Source organism: Anolis sagrei, chromosome 7, assembly GCF_037176765.1.
Source record: "Anolis sagrei isolate rAnoSag1 chromosome 7, rAnoSag1.mat, whole genome shotgun sequence".
Taxonomy (NCBI): Eukaryota; Metazoa; Chordata; class Lepidosauria; order Squamata; family Dactyloidae; genus Anolis; species Anolis sagrei.
Window position 1 is genome coordinate 25,400,559 of NC_090027.1, and position 19,422 is coordinate 25,419,980.

General features: G+C 41.1%; 1 protein-coding gene across 3 annotated transcripts in view; it reads right to left on the reverse strand.

Moving 5' to 3' along the window:
- SLC23A2 (solute carrier family 23 member 2) overlaps positions 1–19,422 on the reverse strand; it is a 106,312-nt gene that overhangs the window by 19,833 nt on the left and 67,057 nt on the right. For all 3 annotated transcript variants that reach the window (XM_067470758.1, XM_067470759.1, XM_067470760.1), the window contains exons 5-10: positions 16,731–16,888; positions 9,421–9,509; positions 4,968–5,038; positions 4,198–4,379; positions 2,277–2,397; positions 12–168 (exon numbers count right to left, since the gene is read on the reverse strand). In XM_067470758.1, coding sequence (XP_067326859.1) covers positions 12–168; positions 2,277–2,397; positions 4,198–4,379; positions 4,968–5,038; positions 9,421–9,509; positions 16,731–16,888 — 778 coding nt within the window. The remainder of the gene's footprint in view (positions 1–11; positions 169–2,276; positions 2,398–4,197; positions 4,380–4,967; positions 5,039–9,420; positions 9,510–16,730; positions 16,889–19,422) is intronic.

A 19,422-nucleotide genomic window follows, 5' to 3' on the forward strand; every position in this document is an offset into this window, starting at 1 on the left:
GCCATACTTACATGGATAAGGGACTTTGAACCAGGGCGCCACCAAGAGCACGTCTTGCCGAGCGTCGGTGCGCGCATAGAAACCGTACTTGGTTTTGTCAGGCGGGAAGACATCGGTCACCGTGAAGATGAAGCACAGCAGCCACGAGACCAGGATGGCCAGGATAATCTGCAGAAAAGCACCAGGATAGAACCAACACTGAAGAACCAGGTGGCAGAAAACACCACCACCTTACAATCTACTTTGCAAAAATGGTTTTATGAAGTTTCAGTAAAAAAAACCCATACTTGGCATGTTTATGTTAAGTATGTTAAGGACACACCTAAAGAACACAATCCAATTGAATAACACACAGAAAGACACTACAGGCAGCTCCCAGGTGACAAACAAGAGAGGGTTTGTGGATTTGTTCTTAAGTTGAATTTGTATGTAAGTTGGAAAAGGGGCATTTACTAGATGTAACTCAAGCCAGATAGACAGATAGAGATATATACACAGGCCATCCTCAAGTGATGAACAAGAGAGGCCCTGTAAGTTTGTTCCTAAGTTGGAACAGGGACAATTCTTAAGTGTAACTTCAGCCATATATATGTCTGTGTGTGTGTATGTGTGTATATATATACACACACACATAAATACACACACACACACACATATATATATGTGTGTGTGTGTGTATTTATGTGTGTGTGTGTTGGATTGCAAAGAGAAAGGTCAACACTCCTGTGAACTTCGGTATAGCATTGGATTGCATAGGGAAAGGTCAACACTCCTGTGAAGAGTTTCTGTTCCTGGCCTGAAAGTGTTCTTTCCTATTTAATATTGTGGCCCTTGCTTTGAAAGTATTTGCTCTACTCCAGAAATTTCATTTTTGTGACTTCAACTGTGTTGAATGGGTTGAGACCCAATGATGAGAGTTTCATTGGAGAACTAGAGCAAAATGTGTTCGAGCAGGATGATGTCCCTCCCTCCCTTCTCAAGAATCGAAGTTTTGGCAGTTCAGTAAACTCTGCTCCATATTTTTATGATAGAACTAATTAGGGAAAGACATTGATCGTGATGTGCGGGGCTTAACGAATGCAAGGCTGGGGTGAAAATAGCTGGAAGAAACATTAACAATCTTAGATATGCAGATGACACCACTTTGATGGTTGAAAGCGAGGAGGAGCTGAGGAGCCTTCTAATCAAAGTGAAAGAAGAAAGCGCAAAAGCTGGGTTGTAGTTAAACATTAAAAGAAACTAGATTATGGCAACAAGAATGATTGACAACTGGGAGATAGAGGGAGAAAATGTGGAGGCTGTGACAGACTTTGTATTTCTAGGTGCAAAGATTACTGCAGACACAGATTGCAGCCAGGAAATCAGGAGACGCTTCCTTCTTGGGAGGAGAGCAATCTTGATAAAATAGTGAAGAGTAGAGACATCACACTGGCAACAAAGATCCGCATAGTCAAAGCAATGGTATTCCCCATAGTCACCTACGGATGTGAGAGCTGGACCTTAGGGAAGACTGAGTGAAGGAAGATGGATGCTTTTTGAATTGTGGTGCTGGAGGAAAGTTCTGAGAGTGCCCTGAACAGTGAGAAGATCCAACCAGTCCATCCTCCATGAAATAAAGCCTGACTGCTCATTGGAGGGAAGAATAGTAGAGGCCAAGATGAAGTACTTTGGCCACATCATGAGAAGAAAGGAAAGCTTAGAGAAGTCAATTATGCTGGGGAAAATGGAAGGAAAAAGGAAGAGGGGCTGACCAAGGGTGAGATGGATGGATGGTATCCTTGAAGTGACTGGACTGACCTTGAAGGAACTGGGGGTGGCCACGGCTGACAGGGAGCTCTGGCATGGACTGGTCCATGAAGTCATGAAGAGTCGGAAACGACTGAACGAATGAACAACAACATTGATCGCCCAGGAGCAACCATCATAGTGTAATCAAAGGTAAGATTTCTTTTGCAAATGGAGGTTCCATTCAGTGATCCGAGCAAGTAGCCGTTGGCACCCCAGTTTAATCGTTTCTAAAAAGCCAATTATGTGGGTAGCAATTCCAGAATAGAAGCATTTATCCGCCTGATTTATCTCCTGTCTGTCTCCACAAGGAGCTCATTGTTTCAGCATCCCTGATGCCCATTTTGAAGGAAGCACGAGGCTCCCTTAACACGGCCTCCGTCCCTCAAGGAAAGACAACGCCTGGAAAAGCAGAAAAAGATTCAGCAACAACTTGAACAGAATTCAATTCTAGCCTTTTACGAACTCAAAGCGAAACACTGGCGACTTACAGGGAACATTTTGAAGAGCTGCAACCGGTAGGCTGTCCATCCTTTCTTGGACTTGTAGATGGGCAAAGGGAGCTTGACGTTCCGAGCGTATTGAGAAAACAGCAGCACCAGGAAAATCGTTCTGCAGAGGAAGGGAGGGAAACACACAAACACTCCAATCACTTGCACCCATTGGCATTGACGTCGCACAGCTGCCCATGCGAGAAAAAATGCCCATCAAGACATGCAGCATAAAGATGGTTCACTCCATCCATTCTTAACAGCAGGCATGCCATTGTTTTTTTTTCTTGGAACAATCTTTGCAATATTTGTTTAAAAAAAGTATAAATGCAACCAGTTTTACTTTGTATTTGGAATCTATATTCTGAAAAGATCTCCTGAGGCAGGCATGGGCCAACTTGGGCCCTTCCTCCAGGTGTTTTGGACTCCAACTCCCACAATTCCTAACAGCCTCAGGCCCCACTTAAGCAGCTGAGGGGGAAAAGGAAGGGTTCTGAGGCTGTTAGGAATTGTGGGAGTTGGAGTCCAAAACACCTGGAAGGAGGGCCCGAGTTGGCCCAGGCCTTTCCTAAAGAGTTTTTTCCCTGTTGGAAAGTATTGTTTCTTCAAAACACGTGGAATAAATAAATACAACAACGAAATGCAATACAGTAACCTCGGCAAGAACAAACACAGGGCAAAACAAACCCAGAAATTTAATGGAATCACAACTTCAGTAGTATACAAAGAAATAAATATACAATATGTGTATCCAGCCCAACAGAGCCCCCGGTGGCGCAGTGGGTTAAACCCCTGTGCCGGCAGGACTGAAGACTGACAGGTCGCAGGTTCGAATCTGGGGAGAAGCGGATGAGCTCCCTCTATCAGCTCCAGCTCCTCATGCGGGGACATGAGAGAAGCCTCCCACAAGGATGATAAAACATCATATCATCCGGGCGTCCCCTGGGCAACGTCCTTGCAGACGGCCAATTCTCTCACACCAGCGACTTGCAGTTTCTCCAGTCGCTCCTGACAGGACAAAAAAAAAATCCAGCCCAACCAGTGGCTCCTCGGCTGTGGAATGCCCTTCCTACGGACATTAGACTAGCACCATCTCTAATGGTATTCCGCAAAAAAGTGAAGACCTGGCTGTTTGAGCAGGCTTTCGAATAATTAGTGCAATGATTGGTTAATGAACATTGGAATGGAACAATGGATGACGAATCTGGATCATGTTTTTGATGATGAGACGATAGTGAATGGTTATTGTAGTAATTGTTTATTAATTGTGTAATGTGTTAGGTTGTTAACTGTTTTTACACTGTAGCATTGAATTTTTGCTGTTCTTATTTGTTGTGAACCGCTGTGAGTCGCCTTCGGGCTGAGAACAGCGGTATATAAGTAAGGTAAATAAAAATAAATAAATAAATAAATAAATAGGGATGGATGGCTCACAAGGTCTCTTCCAACACTATGCTTTAATATTAAAACTAACTCAGGTGTCTGCGTCTAAGAATAAGATTATGAGAACTGAGAAGACTAAGTTGAAGACGTCGGAAAAACATCCATACTGGTTAATGTTACATGACATATTCATATGGATTAACGCATGCATTGTTTACTATTGACTCATAGATCTGTGTAATAAATAAACCTGATTTAAAAAACAAAAGAAGGGTAAATAGTACTGTAGTAAGTCCCACTAAATAAAAGAATCAGGAAAATAAAGGAAGATCATAAAGATTCAACTATGATGCCGAACAGGGGAGCAGGAGCCATGATTGGCTGCCATGTGGTCCCTTTTCGGACAGGAATCCGTAACAGCTGGGTCCTTGCTGTTTTGAGCACCCATAACAAAACAGATGAGCTGAATGGCCAAAGGGACCGGCTAAAAACGTATCCGTGCACATGTCTAGAAGAGAAGCTAAGAAGGAGGACTCACAGCATGGCGATGCCCCAGTGCTTCCCCGCTCTCTCCCCGGCTGCCTGGAAGCCAGAGAGGCCAATGAGCGCCACGGTCGGCGTGATGGTTAGCGGCCCGATGTAGCGCAGCAAGACACCCGGCAGGCCCAGGAAGCCGATCACCACTTCGATCAAGGAGGACATTATGATGGCGCCTTGGATCTGGCAGCGAGAGAAAGAGATAGAGCTCAACCACAGCATTCCAATTTCTATGACACGTTCCTGGGCAAGAACAGATCGCAAACTGCAAGCCAAAGCGTCCCTTGGGTGCCATTCACACACTTTTATTGGCATGCAACAACGCTATTGCATTTGAATTATTCTAATGATTTATAGAGGCCGCCACCTCTCCATCAGTCAACTTGGAATTGTAGGAGTCTGAGTCCAAAACACCTGGAGGGCCAAAAGTGGCTCAGACCTGCACTGGATTGTAGGCAAGGAAATAAAAATACTGGATCCACACTTAGCAGGCAGAATGAAATTGTTTCTTTCTTCTTCTTTTTTGGACATAAAACAGTTTTGGAAATTGGGTTTTGTGTCCAAATCTGGAGTGGTGGCACCCTACTTTTACCCCTTTGTTGCATAGTTGTGATTGTATTTGTTTTAAAAGGCTGCAACTTGAATATGGGCACAAAACCTTTTGCAACAGGAAGCAAAGGGGAACCAGAAGGGGAACCAGCTCCACAACCCTGCAATGATCCAAGGGAGAAAGGGAGGGGCAGCCGCCAATCCGCAGCGCGAGTTACCTACCTCTCGTATCCGGGGGTACCAGATGTGCTCGGTGTGCAGCAGCTCCGTCGTTCCGTTCGTCGCCGTTATGGCTTGAGGAAAGTAGAAAGAGAAACCACTAGGCATTGGGACACATTAAAGGGAAACCATGCAAGTCACAGAAGACTTGCATGGTTTAAATCAATGTGGTTAAATTCTATGGTTAACGCGCTTCCAAATGAAATACGATCAACCCCATCCGTCCTGGTATTCAGGAAGAAATTAAAATCTTGGTTTTGGGACCAGGCTTTCGGACAATAAACATAAAGCAGCACTTTGACTGGAAATGGATTGGCAAGACGATATATATGAGGATACGGTTTTATTGTTCTATCAATGGGTTTGTTGACTGAGTTTTGTTTTAATGACTGTTATGATAACTGGTTATAATTAACTGCTATTGTTTTAACTCTGTATGTATTTATGGTTTTATACTGTGTTATTGATTTGTGGCATCGAATTGCTGCCTTTGTTAGCCGCTCTGAGTCCGTCCCCGGGGTAAATAAAATAAATAAATAAACATAGAATCAGACAGGGATGCACAATAATAATAATAATAATAATAATAATAATAATACTAAATGCACAACACTCCTGAGTCCAAAAAGATGTAACTGAAACATTTAAAAGTGGAGAAAAGTGCAACCCAATGTTGCTTTTTATGTCCCACAAGTGCCTTCTGCCCCAACTGGACTCAAAAGCCCACCCACTGGGAAGACCAATGGCAATTCTACCATGTCTCGGCTTCCCTTGCATTGGCTTGCAGAGTTACCTAGAAATTGGTGACAGTGGAGACAAAAAAAATTTGTGCAACTTTGCGGTAATGTGGTCCCCCTAATGCCAAGATTTAAAGCAATCCTGGCCTGTACCATCTTTCCCTGTACAACCCAACGAAAGGAGACTGCAAAACTGTTTTGTATTGATTATTTTTGTTATTGCTTTTGTTTACTGATATACTGTGGGCTTGGCCTCATGTAAGCCGCACCGAGTCCCTTGGGGAGATGGTAGCGGGGTATAAATAAAGTATTATTATTATTATTATTATTATTATTATTATTAAGACAAGAGGAAAGCACAGATACATTGACACATGCTCTGCTTGGAAGAGTCTAAAGGCTATGGCTAGCGGTTATTGACAATGCTGGCCCAAAGCAATGTGGGTCTTTGATGTGGGCTCCTCTTTGACAGCAAGGCAATTTCCCTCAAGTATTCTAGCTCCATTTTACTCCCATGTTGGAAGTGAAGAGGCACCAACATTTGCATTCAAGAGAGGCCACACTGCAATCATTCTGCAGCATAGATGCACCCAAAAACTGGGCAGGTACAAAAGTTCCCATCTTAGTTTAAGTATAGGTTGATGCAGCGACCCGTTAGCCATGATCCCCCATGATCTCTTCCCATTGCAAAACGGTTGCTCGGAAAGTGAGGCAAGGACTTTAATGCACTTTGCATGCAATAATAAGCTGTAATCTGTCATCGTTTTCCCGCACCCCTCTTTGAGATCTAGCTAGGCCTTTCCTGGGAACCAGGTGGGTCTTTGGATTCAAAGAAGACATCATCAAAGCCACTGGAGGCAAGGTGAGTCACTGGGCTTGATCCACCTTGAGCAAGAGATTGGGCCTTCCTTTTTGGCCATGGAATGCACACACCCATCATTACCCAAAGCACTGGCGCAATACCTAACAGCCTCAATGACCTATCTGAATATCTACAATCTACCCAGTTACATTATCCCAAACCTGGGCACAGGGATTTAAAAGTAACAATAGAAGTTCTTTCTACTCTGAGAAACACAATGGAAACAAGATGGGTGGATGACTGGCCTAGAAAAGAAACCAGGATTGAAGGATTTCCGTGGATGCATTTGCATCTGACACTCTCGCAAAACTGGGTGCACCTCAGAATCGTGGATGCTCCATGCAGTCATGCCAGCGGCCTCAATACCTTGGAGGATTCTATGGACAATGCCAGCTCTTAGGCTTAGAAATGGAGATGAGCACCAGAGTCCCAGTGTCGGATACGACTAGACTTAATCTCAAGAGGAAATCTTTAACCTTTGTGTATAGTTTTCCTGCTGATAGCAATCCTGACATGAGTGTGTGTCGTACAACTGATGGCACCTTACAATCAAAGAATGACGTAATAAATATGGGATCCACCCCTGCTTGCACTTTGCGCCACGGATTTCGACACATCAGGTGTCATTCTCAGAACTTGACCCTTTTCAAAATCCAACGTAAGTGCGACAATATTGACTTGAGTCTCATGTGCCACCAAATCTCACGTGTAAATCGATTTTCAAAACTCTGAATCCACAAGGAGTCTTTGCTGCCAAATCTCATACGCAGCACCAAAAAGTGCATTCTTTCCAATATAGCCACTACAGTGGCCAAAAGGTGCATTCTTGCCATATGTTCTTGCCATACATCAAAGGAACCACTGACCGCATAGGGAAGCTGATGAGGAAACGCAAGCTACAAACTATCTACGGACCAACCAAGAAAATCCAACCAATGCTACATTCAGCAAAGGACAAAAAGGATCCTCCCACCTCTGTAGGAGTCTGCCATATACCATGCAGATGGACAAGTCTATATAGGGACCACCAATGCCCAAACACGAATCAGGGAACATAAAAGGCACTGCAGACTACTTCAACAAGAGAAGTCCGCCATAGCAAAGCACCTGATGTACCAACCTGGACACAGCATATGATTTGAGAACACAGAAATGCTGGACCACTCTCACAACCACCATGTCAGACTACACAGAGACACCATTGAAATCCACAAGCATGTGGACAATTTCAACAGAAAGGAGGAAACCATGAAAATGAACAAAATCTGGCTCCCAATATTTAAAAACCCTAAAACAGTAAATAAAGAGGAACATTCAAAAACTGGGGAATTCTAGAAAGGAAACAATTAGAGCCAGCTAACACCTCCCAACAAAGGACTCCCCCATGCAGTAACAAACCACACCTAAAAACTGTCAGGCCATCAAATGCTAATCAAGGTGGCCAATTCAAACATTTATTTATTTATTTAGTACAATTCTATACCGCCCCTCTCAGCCTTCTGGCAACTCAAGGCAGTTTACAAGGCAAGAATTCAATGCAACCAAGGACACAATTACAATATACAATATAAAAAACATCAGCAACAATAAAAGCAAACATTATAATGAAACATACTTCAATCAATATCATTAAAACAATGTCGAGTTCCGCCATATAGTTATTCTATTATTATATCTGTTACTCCGTATTTTCAAATGCCTACTCAAATAGCCATGTCTTAAGATTCTTCCGGAATGATAGGAGCAAGGAAGCCGATCTAATCTCCCTAGGAAGGGCATTTCATAGACAAGGGGCCACCACTGAGAAGGCCCTGTCTCTCATTCCCGCCAACCGTGCTTGTGATGATGGCGGGACTGAGAGCAGGCCCTCTCCAAATGATCTTAAAGTCCTCGCAGGTTCATAAGGGGAGATTCGTTTGGACATTCACACCTACCTCCAACAGACAAGAGTTCTTTCTCCCACCCTGGACTTTCCACAGATATATAAACTCAATTTTTCTACTTTCCAACAGACCTCACAACCTCTGAGGATGCCTCCCATAGATGCAGGCAAAACGTCAGGAGAGAATGCTTCTAGAACATGGCCATACTGCCCGAAAAACCTACAACAACCCAGAAAAGTTCTTTCTTTCCAATATAGCCATTACAGTAGCCAAAAAGTGCATTCTTTACTGGCACGTTAATCTATTAATTTATTGTTAAATTTTACTGATGATGTTGTATAATGTTTTTAAATGATTTTATTGTGAATTGTAATTTTTATGGTATTTATGCTGTTAGCATCCTCCGATGCTCATGTGAGGCCACTCTGAGTCCCCCTTGTGGGAGGAAGGGCGGGATATAAATATATGCAATAAATAATAATAATAAATAAATAAATTCTTTCCAATGTAGCTATTACAGTGGCCACCTGCTTAGAATTCCTCCTTTAAAAGATAAAAATGTTAGAAAACCAAAGCTTCCAGCAACAGAAAGGAAAACCTTGGGGTGCATCTATGCAGTAGAATAAATCCGCTTTCTTTGTCTTGGTCCAATGCTATGGAGCCATGGGGGATGTAGTTTGACCAAGGTTTTGAGTTTTCTCTGTCAAAGGATGCTGGTGTTTCACCAAACTACACATCCCAAGATGCGTAGCATTGAGTCAATGCAATTAAATGAGAGACAACGTTCCATAAAGAGGAGCTCCTGAAACAGCTTTCCCTTTGGCTTTGGCTCAGCACTAAAAGGGCCGTATTATGCAAATTGAATGTGCACCCTAATTTTGGGGAGGTTGTTTAGCCCCAAAAGGTGAGCACCAGATTGGAGTCAATAGGGTAATTGGTTTAAAGACAAAAACAGACTGCTCCCGCTTGCTTACCTGTGTTATTGCACTTCCATTTGTCCAGGGAGAGGATGGCTCTGGCCGGAGCCAAGAAAGCAAAGGCGCTGGCCTGAAACAAGGGTAACCTGTGGGAAAGAAAGACCGCAGTTTCAGCACAGTTGCAATGGCATCGCAGACCTAAGAAGAGGTCTCTTGCAGGTGCATTCCATTCAATCAAAAGGGATTTGGGGTAAACAGGAAGAGCAAGGAATATGCCTGGGAAACCCTGGGATAAGCCAGCCTTTGGTTTGCCATAAGTCGGAGATCAATGAGCAACACCGATAAAATAGAAATATTCCAACAAACCAGTGTTCTTATATTAGACCAACAGACACATTCTCCAAATCTATATAAATAAAAATGTAATGTTCGTTTGTGGGATTAACCTAACTCAAAAACCACTGGGCGAATTGACACCAAATTTGGACACAATGCACCTATTAGGCCAACGAGTGACCATCACCCCTAAAAACACACAAAAAACCAGCAGAATGGACTTTAACATCCCCCCCCCCGCCAAAATAAACCATATACGCATATACATTTGTATACATATACACAAGCACACATATAGACAGACACACACAGATATATATGCAAGCACACACAAATATACACATATACACACCTACATATATACCTACACACATATACACATACATACACACATATATGCATATACACAAGCACACACATATACACAATATACATATACACATATAAGCACAGAAATATACATATATGGTTCCGAACGCATCCACCCCTACCTCCCACCTCGTAATCTAAGATCATCCGGGGAGGCCCTGCTCTCACTCCCTTCCACAGCACAGATGCGTCTGGCGGGGACGAGAGACAGGGCCTTCTCGGCTGTGGCCCCCCGCCTATGGAACACACTCTCAAATGAGGTAAGATCCGCTCCCTCCCTCCTGGCTTTTAGGAAAAAAAATTAAAATCAAAGTTTTGGGACCAGGCCTTCAGGCAGTAGAAGTAAATATATGCAGCATTTCAGAAAGACAACGACTGGAATGGCAATTCGACCCACGAGACTGTTTTATTGTTTTAATGATTGTTTTACTTCTCTTGGATGTATTTTTTAAATTTAATTTATGTCTAATTGTGGTGTAGACATAATTTATGTCTAATAATTGTAATTGTTTGTATTGGCATTGAATTTTTGCCATTACGTATGTGTAAACCGCTTTGAGTCCCCCTCGGGGTGAGAAAAGCGGTATACAAATACTGTAAATAAATAAATAAATAAAATATACGCATGCACACATACATACAGACACGCAATATACGCAAAGCAATCACAAATTTACAGTATACACACACCTACATATACACCTACACACCTACACACATATATATACACACATATAGGGATATACACAAGCACACACATATACAAAATATACATATACACATATAAACACAAATACACAAATATATACACATGTATGCACACATAAATACACACATATACATACACACATACATACATATATAAACACAAAACACATTCACAGACTGGGCCACAGCAACGCGTGGCAGGGGACGGCTAGTAAATAATAGTATTATAACGAGAGGGTCAAGTAAGGCTGGGTTTAACGGGGACCACTCTCTAATATCATGCTAGGCTCATATTTACAAAACAACAGCCACTTGTATATTGCCTTCCCAGGCGGAAAGGAACGTCAAGGTGGCAAGCTTGACAATTAAAATGGAATGAAACACAGGGCTCATTAGAATATTGCTTTTATGGGAAGTGCTCCAAAAACAGGGCAGGCTTCTTTTCAATTTCCCAGGCAGAAACATCTGGAGATAATAACAGAGAAAGCAAAAGAGCAAAGGCACCAGCGTGCAAACCGATCTCCTGTTGATGCCTTTTTGCATAGGGCAAGTTCATCTGGCTGCCAAAAGCAGCAATTACAATTGCAACACTCATCCCGACCAGTTGAAATGCAAATTCTTACGCTGACACAGGTGCATGGTGCAAAAACAGTACTTCCAAGAGTTGGGTGGGATTTGGGTAGGGGGATTATTTGGGGAGTATAATAATAATAAATAATAATAATAAGCTTTATTTATACCCCGCCACCATCTCCCCAATGGGGACTCGGAGCGGCTTACATGGGCCCAAGCCCGGACAACATATTACAATAAAATAAAACCAGAGCATAAACAATAAGCAACATCATCAAATTACATCAAGAAAAAATATATATAAAAACAGTCATAAAATAACATTCCAATAAACATAATCACAACAACAATGGGCGGGCCACATGTACAAGATAAAAATGATTCTAAGACTCCAATGAGATAAAAATAGGAGCAAGTTATCTACAGGGAACTAGTAAAAACAAAAATAGTTGTGAAGCTAAACTTCCCATTTGGAGGGCGTGTATTCCAGTGGGAAGAGTGTTGAGGGGTGCAATGGTGTCATATTGTTGTACCTATTCGCCAAAGGCACAGCGGAAGAGCCAGGTTTTAAGGTTCTTTTTGAACGTTTCTAGGGAAGGGGCTTTCCTGATCTCTCCAGGTAAGGAGTTCCAAAGTCGGGGAGCCACAGAGGAGAAGGCTCTCTCCTTTGTGCCCACAAGACGAGCTTGTGAGATTGGTAGGTGTGAAAGGAGGGCCTCCCCCGAAGATCTAAGGGCCCGGGTTGGTATGTGGAGAGAGATATGGTCACGAAGGTAGGCGGGTCCCAAACCGTTTAAGCTTTGTATGTGATAACCTATACCTTGAATTGGGACCGGAAAATAAACGGTCCCAATTATTATTTCCAAACATTTTGCTATCGTTTCTCACTGAATATCTCATCACTGAGTCTCAACTAATTCAACTTCAACAAAATGGAGCTTCTGGAGCAGAACAACTCCTTGCAAAGATAGGACTGCACAATTAAACAGGAATAACACTTTCAAACCAGGAATAGAAGATTTTTCAAATTTTGTGATGACGTGTAATCTTTTTTTTAAAAAAAACGTATTTCATTATTCTATAAAAACAAATCAGCGAACCATATTCCAAGTGTTACAAGCATAAATCCCGAGTAATTCAACAAATATTAATGGCATTATGCTGATTTACATTGGTGTAGATTATATTTTTTCCCTCCCTCCCTCCTCAACCACAGTGTATTTCTATTAATCTTGCAGATCCAAGCACTGGTATTTTTTTCTTTGATGTGATCATAGGCTCCTCCATTTTTCACCCAGTTGAAGTGTATCTTCCATCTGGGTTGTTGTAGGTTTTTCCGGGCTATATGGCCATGTTCAAGAGGCATTTTCTCCTGACGTTTCGCCTGCATCTATGGCAAGCATCCTCAGAGGTAGTGAGGTCTGTTGGAACTAGGAAAGTGGGTTTATATATCTCTGGAATGACCAGGGTGGGGCAAAGAACTCTTGTCTGCTGGAGCTAGGTGTGAATGTTTCAACCAACCACCTTGATTAGCATTTGATGGCATGGAAGTGCCTGGGGCAATCTTTTGTTGAGAGGTGATTAGATGTGCCTGATTGTTTCCCCTCTGTTGCTTTTGCTGTTGTAATTTTAGCGTTTTTTTAATACTGGTAGCCAGATTTTGTTCATTTTCATGGTTTCCTCCTTTCTGTTGAAATTGTCCACATGCTTGTGGATTTCAATGGATTATCTCCCAGATCAACAATTGGGTTACACCGTTTAAAGAAAACCCACACATACAGACAGATGTGTACATAAAAACTCCAACCCTCACCCAATATAGCCCGGAAAAAACCTACAACAACCCAGTGATTCCAGCCATGAAAGCCTTCGACAATATATCTTCCATCTATTTGTAATAACCTTTTATTTGTCCGTTCTTATTGCTTGCTTAGTCATAATTCCCGTAATGTCTACCAGCACTTGATCAGACATATAATCATTCCAATTGCTTAACGTCCATTTCGATTTGTCTTTCCATCCTCTAGCGATCACCGCATGTGCTGCTCTTATTGTTACTTTAAGTAACTCCTGGCAATTGATTTTTATACTTGGGTGTTCCAACACTCCCCATAGTAGCAAATAACTATTAATTTGAATTTTTATCTGCAATACTTCCTGAATTTTTGTTGTATCATTTGCCAGAATTTTTTTTTAATTTCAGAACATTCCAACCACATATGCGAATAAGTACGTTTTCTTTATTACAATGCCAACACTTCAAATTCTTCCCTTTTACCATATAAGCCAGTTGTTCAAGACCATCTTAATACCATCTTTTTTCTAATTCGTTATATTTTTCTATTTTTATTTTATTCATGTTCCTAGTTATTTCTTCTATTTCTTGTGTTCTTAATGATTTAACCTCAATCCATTTGTTACGTATTGCTGCAATCATAAACTCCTTATCTTCTACCATTAAATTATATATTGTTACTACTGTTACTTTACTTGTTTTTCTCTTGCATTTAGCAATTTATCTACCTTTAATTCTTCAATGGGCTGTGAACCCTCTTTTTTTTATTTACTTTTTCCCATTATTATTATTATTTTACTGACACAAAAACACAGCATGTCACAGCAAACGAGATCTATATGCTGGATTTCGTATCACAAAATCACAAGTCGAACACTTCCCAAGTATCTAGGACTGTGTGATGTATTATTATTATTATTATTATTATTATTATTATTATTATTATTTTACTGACCCAAAAACACAGTATGTCACAGCAAACGAGCTCTATATGCTGGATTTCGTATCACAAAATCACAAGTCGAACATTTCCCAAGTATCTAGGACTGTGTGATGTATTATTATTATTATTATTATTATTATTATTATTATTATTTGAAACACAACAAGATTAGTACACAGCAAACAAGACCACTATAGTAAAGGTAAAGGTTGTCCCCTGACATTAAGTCCAGTCATGTCTGACTCTGGGGTGTGGTGCTCATCTCCATTTCTAAGTCGAAGAGCCGGCGTTGTCCATAGACACCTCCAAGGTCATGTGGCCAGCATGACCGCATGGAGCACCGTTACCTTCCCGCAGGAGCGGTACCTATTGATCTACTCACATTTGCATGTTTTCGAACTGCTAGGTTGGCAGAAGCTAGGGCTGACAGCGGAAGCTCACACCGCTCCCTGGAATCGAACCTGTGACCTTTTTTGGTCAACAAGCTCAGCAGCTCAGTGCTTTAACCCACTGCACCACCACAACCACTATACTAGTTGTTATATTGGATCACACATCGGATATTTCCCAAGCATCTAGGACTGTGTGATGTATCGGTGAATAATGTGTGCAGATCCCAGTAGGGTGGCCTTTCACAGCTGACAAATGATAATTTTGTCAGCTCTGATTGTGCTTAAGTGCAGGCCAAGGTCTTTAGGCACTGCATCCAGTGTGCTGATCACCACTTGGACCACTTTGATTGACAGCCATGTCCTGTCCTCATTGTGTTCACAATTATGGCGGCCAGGTCCTTCTTGGCATCCAACCTTCCGCCGACATCTCTCGACTTCTCTCCTTTTGGTTCTTCCAATAATTCTGGGAATTTTTTCTTCAAAAGCAGGACCTATTTGCTCATGAAACTGAATATTATTGGGTGGAGAAGAGTGTCTCAGCAGGACGGAAACACCAAGCCAGTTCAAATAGGATTTTGATTCCTCCCAAAGAAAACCACCAAGCCTTGTTCAGGAATTCCCCTGCATTGCACCCAGGGAGAGATCTGCAATTTTTCTCGACCTCTTTTGGAAAAATGCACCTTTGTCCTGCCAAGAATAAAGGCCTTGTTCTTTTCCTGGCGTGGACGGCCCTGCCCTGCCTTTATAAAACAGGACCAAACCCTAAAAGGGATTCTTCTCTGACCCAGAGTCAGTCAAAGTGTGCCAAGCGCAGAAATAAAAACCACCATAAAACAGGGAGAGGAACGCGGGAAGAGATTGTGCTGACTTCTCTGAGCTATAACACTCTAGAGCAAAATTTGAATTTTTCTTCTGTTCCTGGTTTGAAAGTGTTATTCCTGTTTGCTTGTGTGGTCCTTACCAGGGGCAAGTGGTGCGGCAGATTAAACCAGAATTGCTGAACTTGCTGACTGGAAGGTCAGCGGTTTGAATCCGCGGATGGGATGACCTCCCGTTGTCAGCCCCACCTCCTGCCAACCTAGCAGTTCAAAAACAAATATCAGTAGATCACTAGGTACTGTTTTGGCGGGGAGGTAAAAGGCACCCCTTACAGTCATGCTGGCCACATGACCTAAGAGAAATGTAGATGAGCACCATCCCCCAAGGAGTTCCCGGTGGTGCAGTGGGTTAAACCCCTGTGCTGGCAGGACTGAAGACCAACAGGTCGCAAGTTCGAATCCGGGGAGAGGCGGATGAGCTCCCTCTATCAGCTCTAGCTCCTCATGCGGGGACATGAGAGAAGCCTCCCACAAGGATGATAAAAATATCAATTAATCCAGGCGACCCCTGGGCAACTTCCTTGCAGACGGCCAATTCTCTCACACCAGAAGCAACTTGCAGTTTCTCAAGTAGCTCCTGACATGACAAAAAAAAAAACCCATCCCCCAAGGTCGGACACAACTAGACTTAATGTCAAGGGGAAGCCTTTACCTTTACCTTTACCTTACTTTGGAAGTTGTTGTTCTACTCCAGAAACTTTGCTTTTGTGGCTGCCACAAACTAGATTTAATTGGTTGGGACTCTATGATGAGATATTCACTGGAAAACTAGAGCAAAATGTGCTCTAGCAGGATGATGTCCCTCCCTCTCTCCCGCAGAAACAAATTTTTGACAGTTGAATAAACTTCTCCATGTTTTTTATGACAGAACCAATTAGGAAATGACATTGATGATCCAGGAACAAAAATAATGTGACATAGTGCTATCTATCATAACATTTGGATGCTTCAAAAGGATTTGAATTATTGACTACACAGCCCAACAAAGCAAGTTTCTTGGTGCCTTGGCATTTGAGGCCTGTTCCTGGAGTTATTTGGGGCCCTGATTCAAGCAGGTGAAGACTGGTTGATGGCGTATGTGATGCAGGAAGACAGACGGTCATCTACTGGGCTCCCAGGTAGTCTACCTTCCCCTATAGTTGAAAGATATTCCAGCCCAACCCCCTTTATTCTGCCAGACAGGAAGACACCATCCAAACCCTCCCAACAGATGGTCATCCAGTCTCTACTTAAAAGCCTCCAAGGAAGGCAACTCCACCATAATATACCCAGAAGGCACCAGGAAGGAGAAACAGACATGATAAGCAGTTTGCAGAAATAAGTAGCTCTAAACAAGAAGTGCATGTATGAAGAGGCGCCATCTTCCCACTCACCTGCACCCGAAAGTCGTTTGTAGCAAAGTTGTAATTCCGACGCAGAAGAAGATGGTCCCAATCAACTGGCTGGTGGCCCATTGGTCAAGCCCAACACACATGGCATCCGCAAGCAGAAAGGGCACCGCGATGGTGCCGCTGAAGCAGGTCAAGTAGTGCTGCAAAGGCAAGGACATCGGCAAATTGAGGATCACCTTGGGTTGGATGATGCCCTCATCTTTTGCCCAAGAGCCTGCTTTCTGGTGCAATAGATCTGTCTTGAACCTTCTCTGCTACCTTTAAAAGGTACAGTAAGTGATATCTATAAACTATTATTAATGAACGAACAGGAACAAGATTATTTGAAGGAAATATGGGAAACAGACTTGAGGGGAAAAGTGAATAATCAAGAATGGGCAAACATATGGAGTATGAGAATACTAAAAAATATGTCTATAAGAATTAAGGAAAATTACTACAAAATGATATGGAGATGGTATCTAACTCCCATTAGATTACTGTATATACTCAAGTATAAGCCTAGTTTTTCAGCCCCTTTTTTTTTAGGCTGAAAAAGCTCCCCTCAGCTTATACTCGAGTCAAGGTTAGTTAGTCTTTTATTCTGTTATTAGTATTATTTTTATTTCATGTATTATTTTATTACATTTATATTATTTTACTCTATTATTATGATTATTATTACATTTATTATACTTTATTATTATTGCATTTATTACTTTACTCTATTATTACATTTATTATTTTACTCTATTATTACTATTATTATTGCATTTCCATTATTTTACTTTATTATTATTATTATTATTATTATTATTTTCATTATTTTACTCTCTTTATTATTGTTGGAAGGATACGTAAATACATTTACATTGAAGAAGGTTAGAATAATGATTTAATCAGAGTTGGGCAGTCTTATCTCAAATTACAATTTTATGTAAATATTCAACACCATTTCACCTCCTAATGCCTCAATTAATGTAATTTTATTGTTACCTATTTTTATTTTGAAATTTACTGTAGCGGCTTCATTTCTCACCCTCGGTTTATACTCGAGTCAATATGTTTTCCCAGTTTTCTGTGTTAAAATTAGGTGCCTCTGCTTATATTCGGGTCGGCTTATATTCGAGTATATACGGTAAATCAGATTGATTAAAAATACTCAAATCAGTGCTGGAGAGGTTGTCAGGAAATAGGGACGTACCTTTGTATGTGGTGATCATGTAATATTATACAAAAATTTTGGGAAAATATATTCAAAGAAATAAGAGCAATAATAAAAATAGAGATTGAGATTACACCAAAATTAGCATTATTACTTATACATGATAATATAATTCCCTTACAAGAGGAGAAAGAATTGCTTTCTAATTTGATAACAGTAGCTAAATTGTTAATAACAAAAAACTGGGGGGGGGGGGAAGAGAGAGAGAGAAATTCAATTAGAAGAATGGTATAGGGAAATTTGGAATATAGCGATTAATGATAAACTAACTTGCAATATTAAAATTAAAGGGGGAATATGTAAAAAAACAGACTTTTGGAAAATATGGGGAAAATTTATTGAGTATGTGTTTAATGAGGGAAAGGGGTATAAGCCAGCAAGAGAAACAATGATATTTTGGAATGGTGAAACAACATGAGTTGGTTGGTCCTGGCGAAGGGGGCACAAACTAAGGGTAAGGGGAAGAGGGAAAAAATGGTATAATAATAATTATAAAGAAATACAATATGTATAAGTGGATAAAAGGTGTGTGATAGAGTTATATGTAGTATAAGTTGTAATGGAAATTTAAAAATAATGATAAGAAATATGATTAAATAAGTTTTTGATGTTTATTTAGTGTTAGATTGTATATAATATGACATACTCTTTTGTCTAAGATACTGTAAAAAGAGAGAAGAATGTATGCTTGTACATTTTGTTGGACAAATTTATAAATTTAAAAAAAGTAAATTGAAAAAAAGAAAGAACTTTCTCTGCTGAAAAATGCTGGTATCTCACCAAGTTACAAATCCCAGGATTGCATAGCATTGATCCATAGAAATTGAATGAGAGATGATGCCCCTCAAAGAGGAGCTCTTGAAGGAGCTTCCCTTTTGGCTTTGGCTCAACACAAAGATTATGAGCAGCGTCATTTTAGTCAGGTCATTTAGCCAAAAATGGCGAACATTAGATTTAAGTAAATAATAATGAAAATAATAATACAATAAGAATTTTATTTATTACCCGCCTCTCCTTTTGGCTGGATAATAGAGAACCAGGGAAAACTAGAATCAAAGATAAGGCTCCAGACCTCCAGTTCCTGCAATCTTATAATTGCAGGCTATTAATGTCAGACTCAGGAAGATCTTGGAGTTAATATCAAGCTCACAATTTTTACGTGTAACTCCAGCCAAATATATGCACATATTAGCTTTGGGTGGCATAGGGAAGAGTGGACACCCCTGGGGGGGCGGTTCCTTTGCTGTTGGTTTTCTCTGTTCAGAAGATTTCCCCCCACTTTCAGTTCTGTGGGAATGGGATTTTGCAAAATGTGGCTTGTTGTAGAAACAAGGATTGGAGATCGAGCTTCACTGATCACCCCTTTTCCCCAGGATAATAATGATTCTTCCGGATGTGGATTTCCCTTCTTAAAGGTAGATTCCTTTCACTTCCTTTTCTCTCAGCCCCGTTCTTAACTAGGAGTCATTT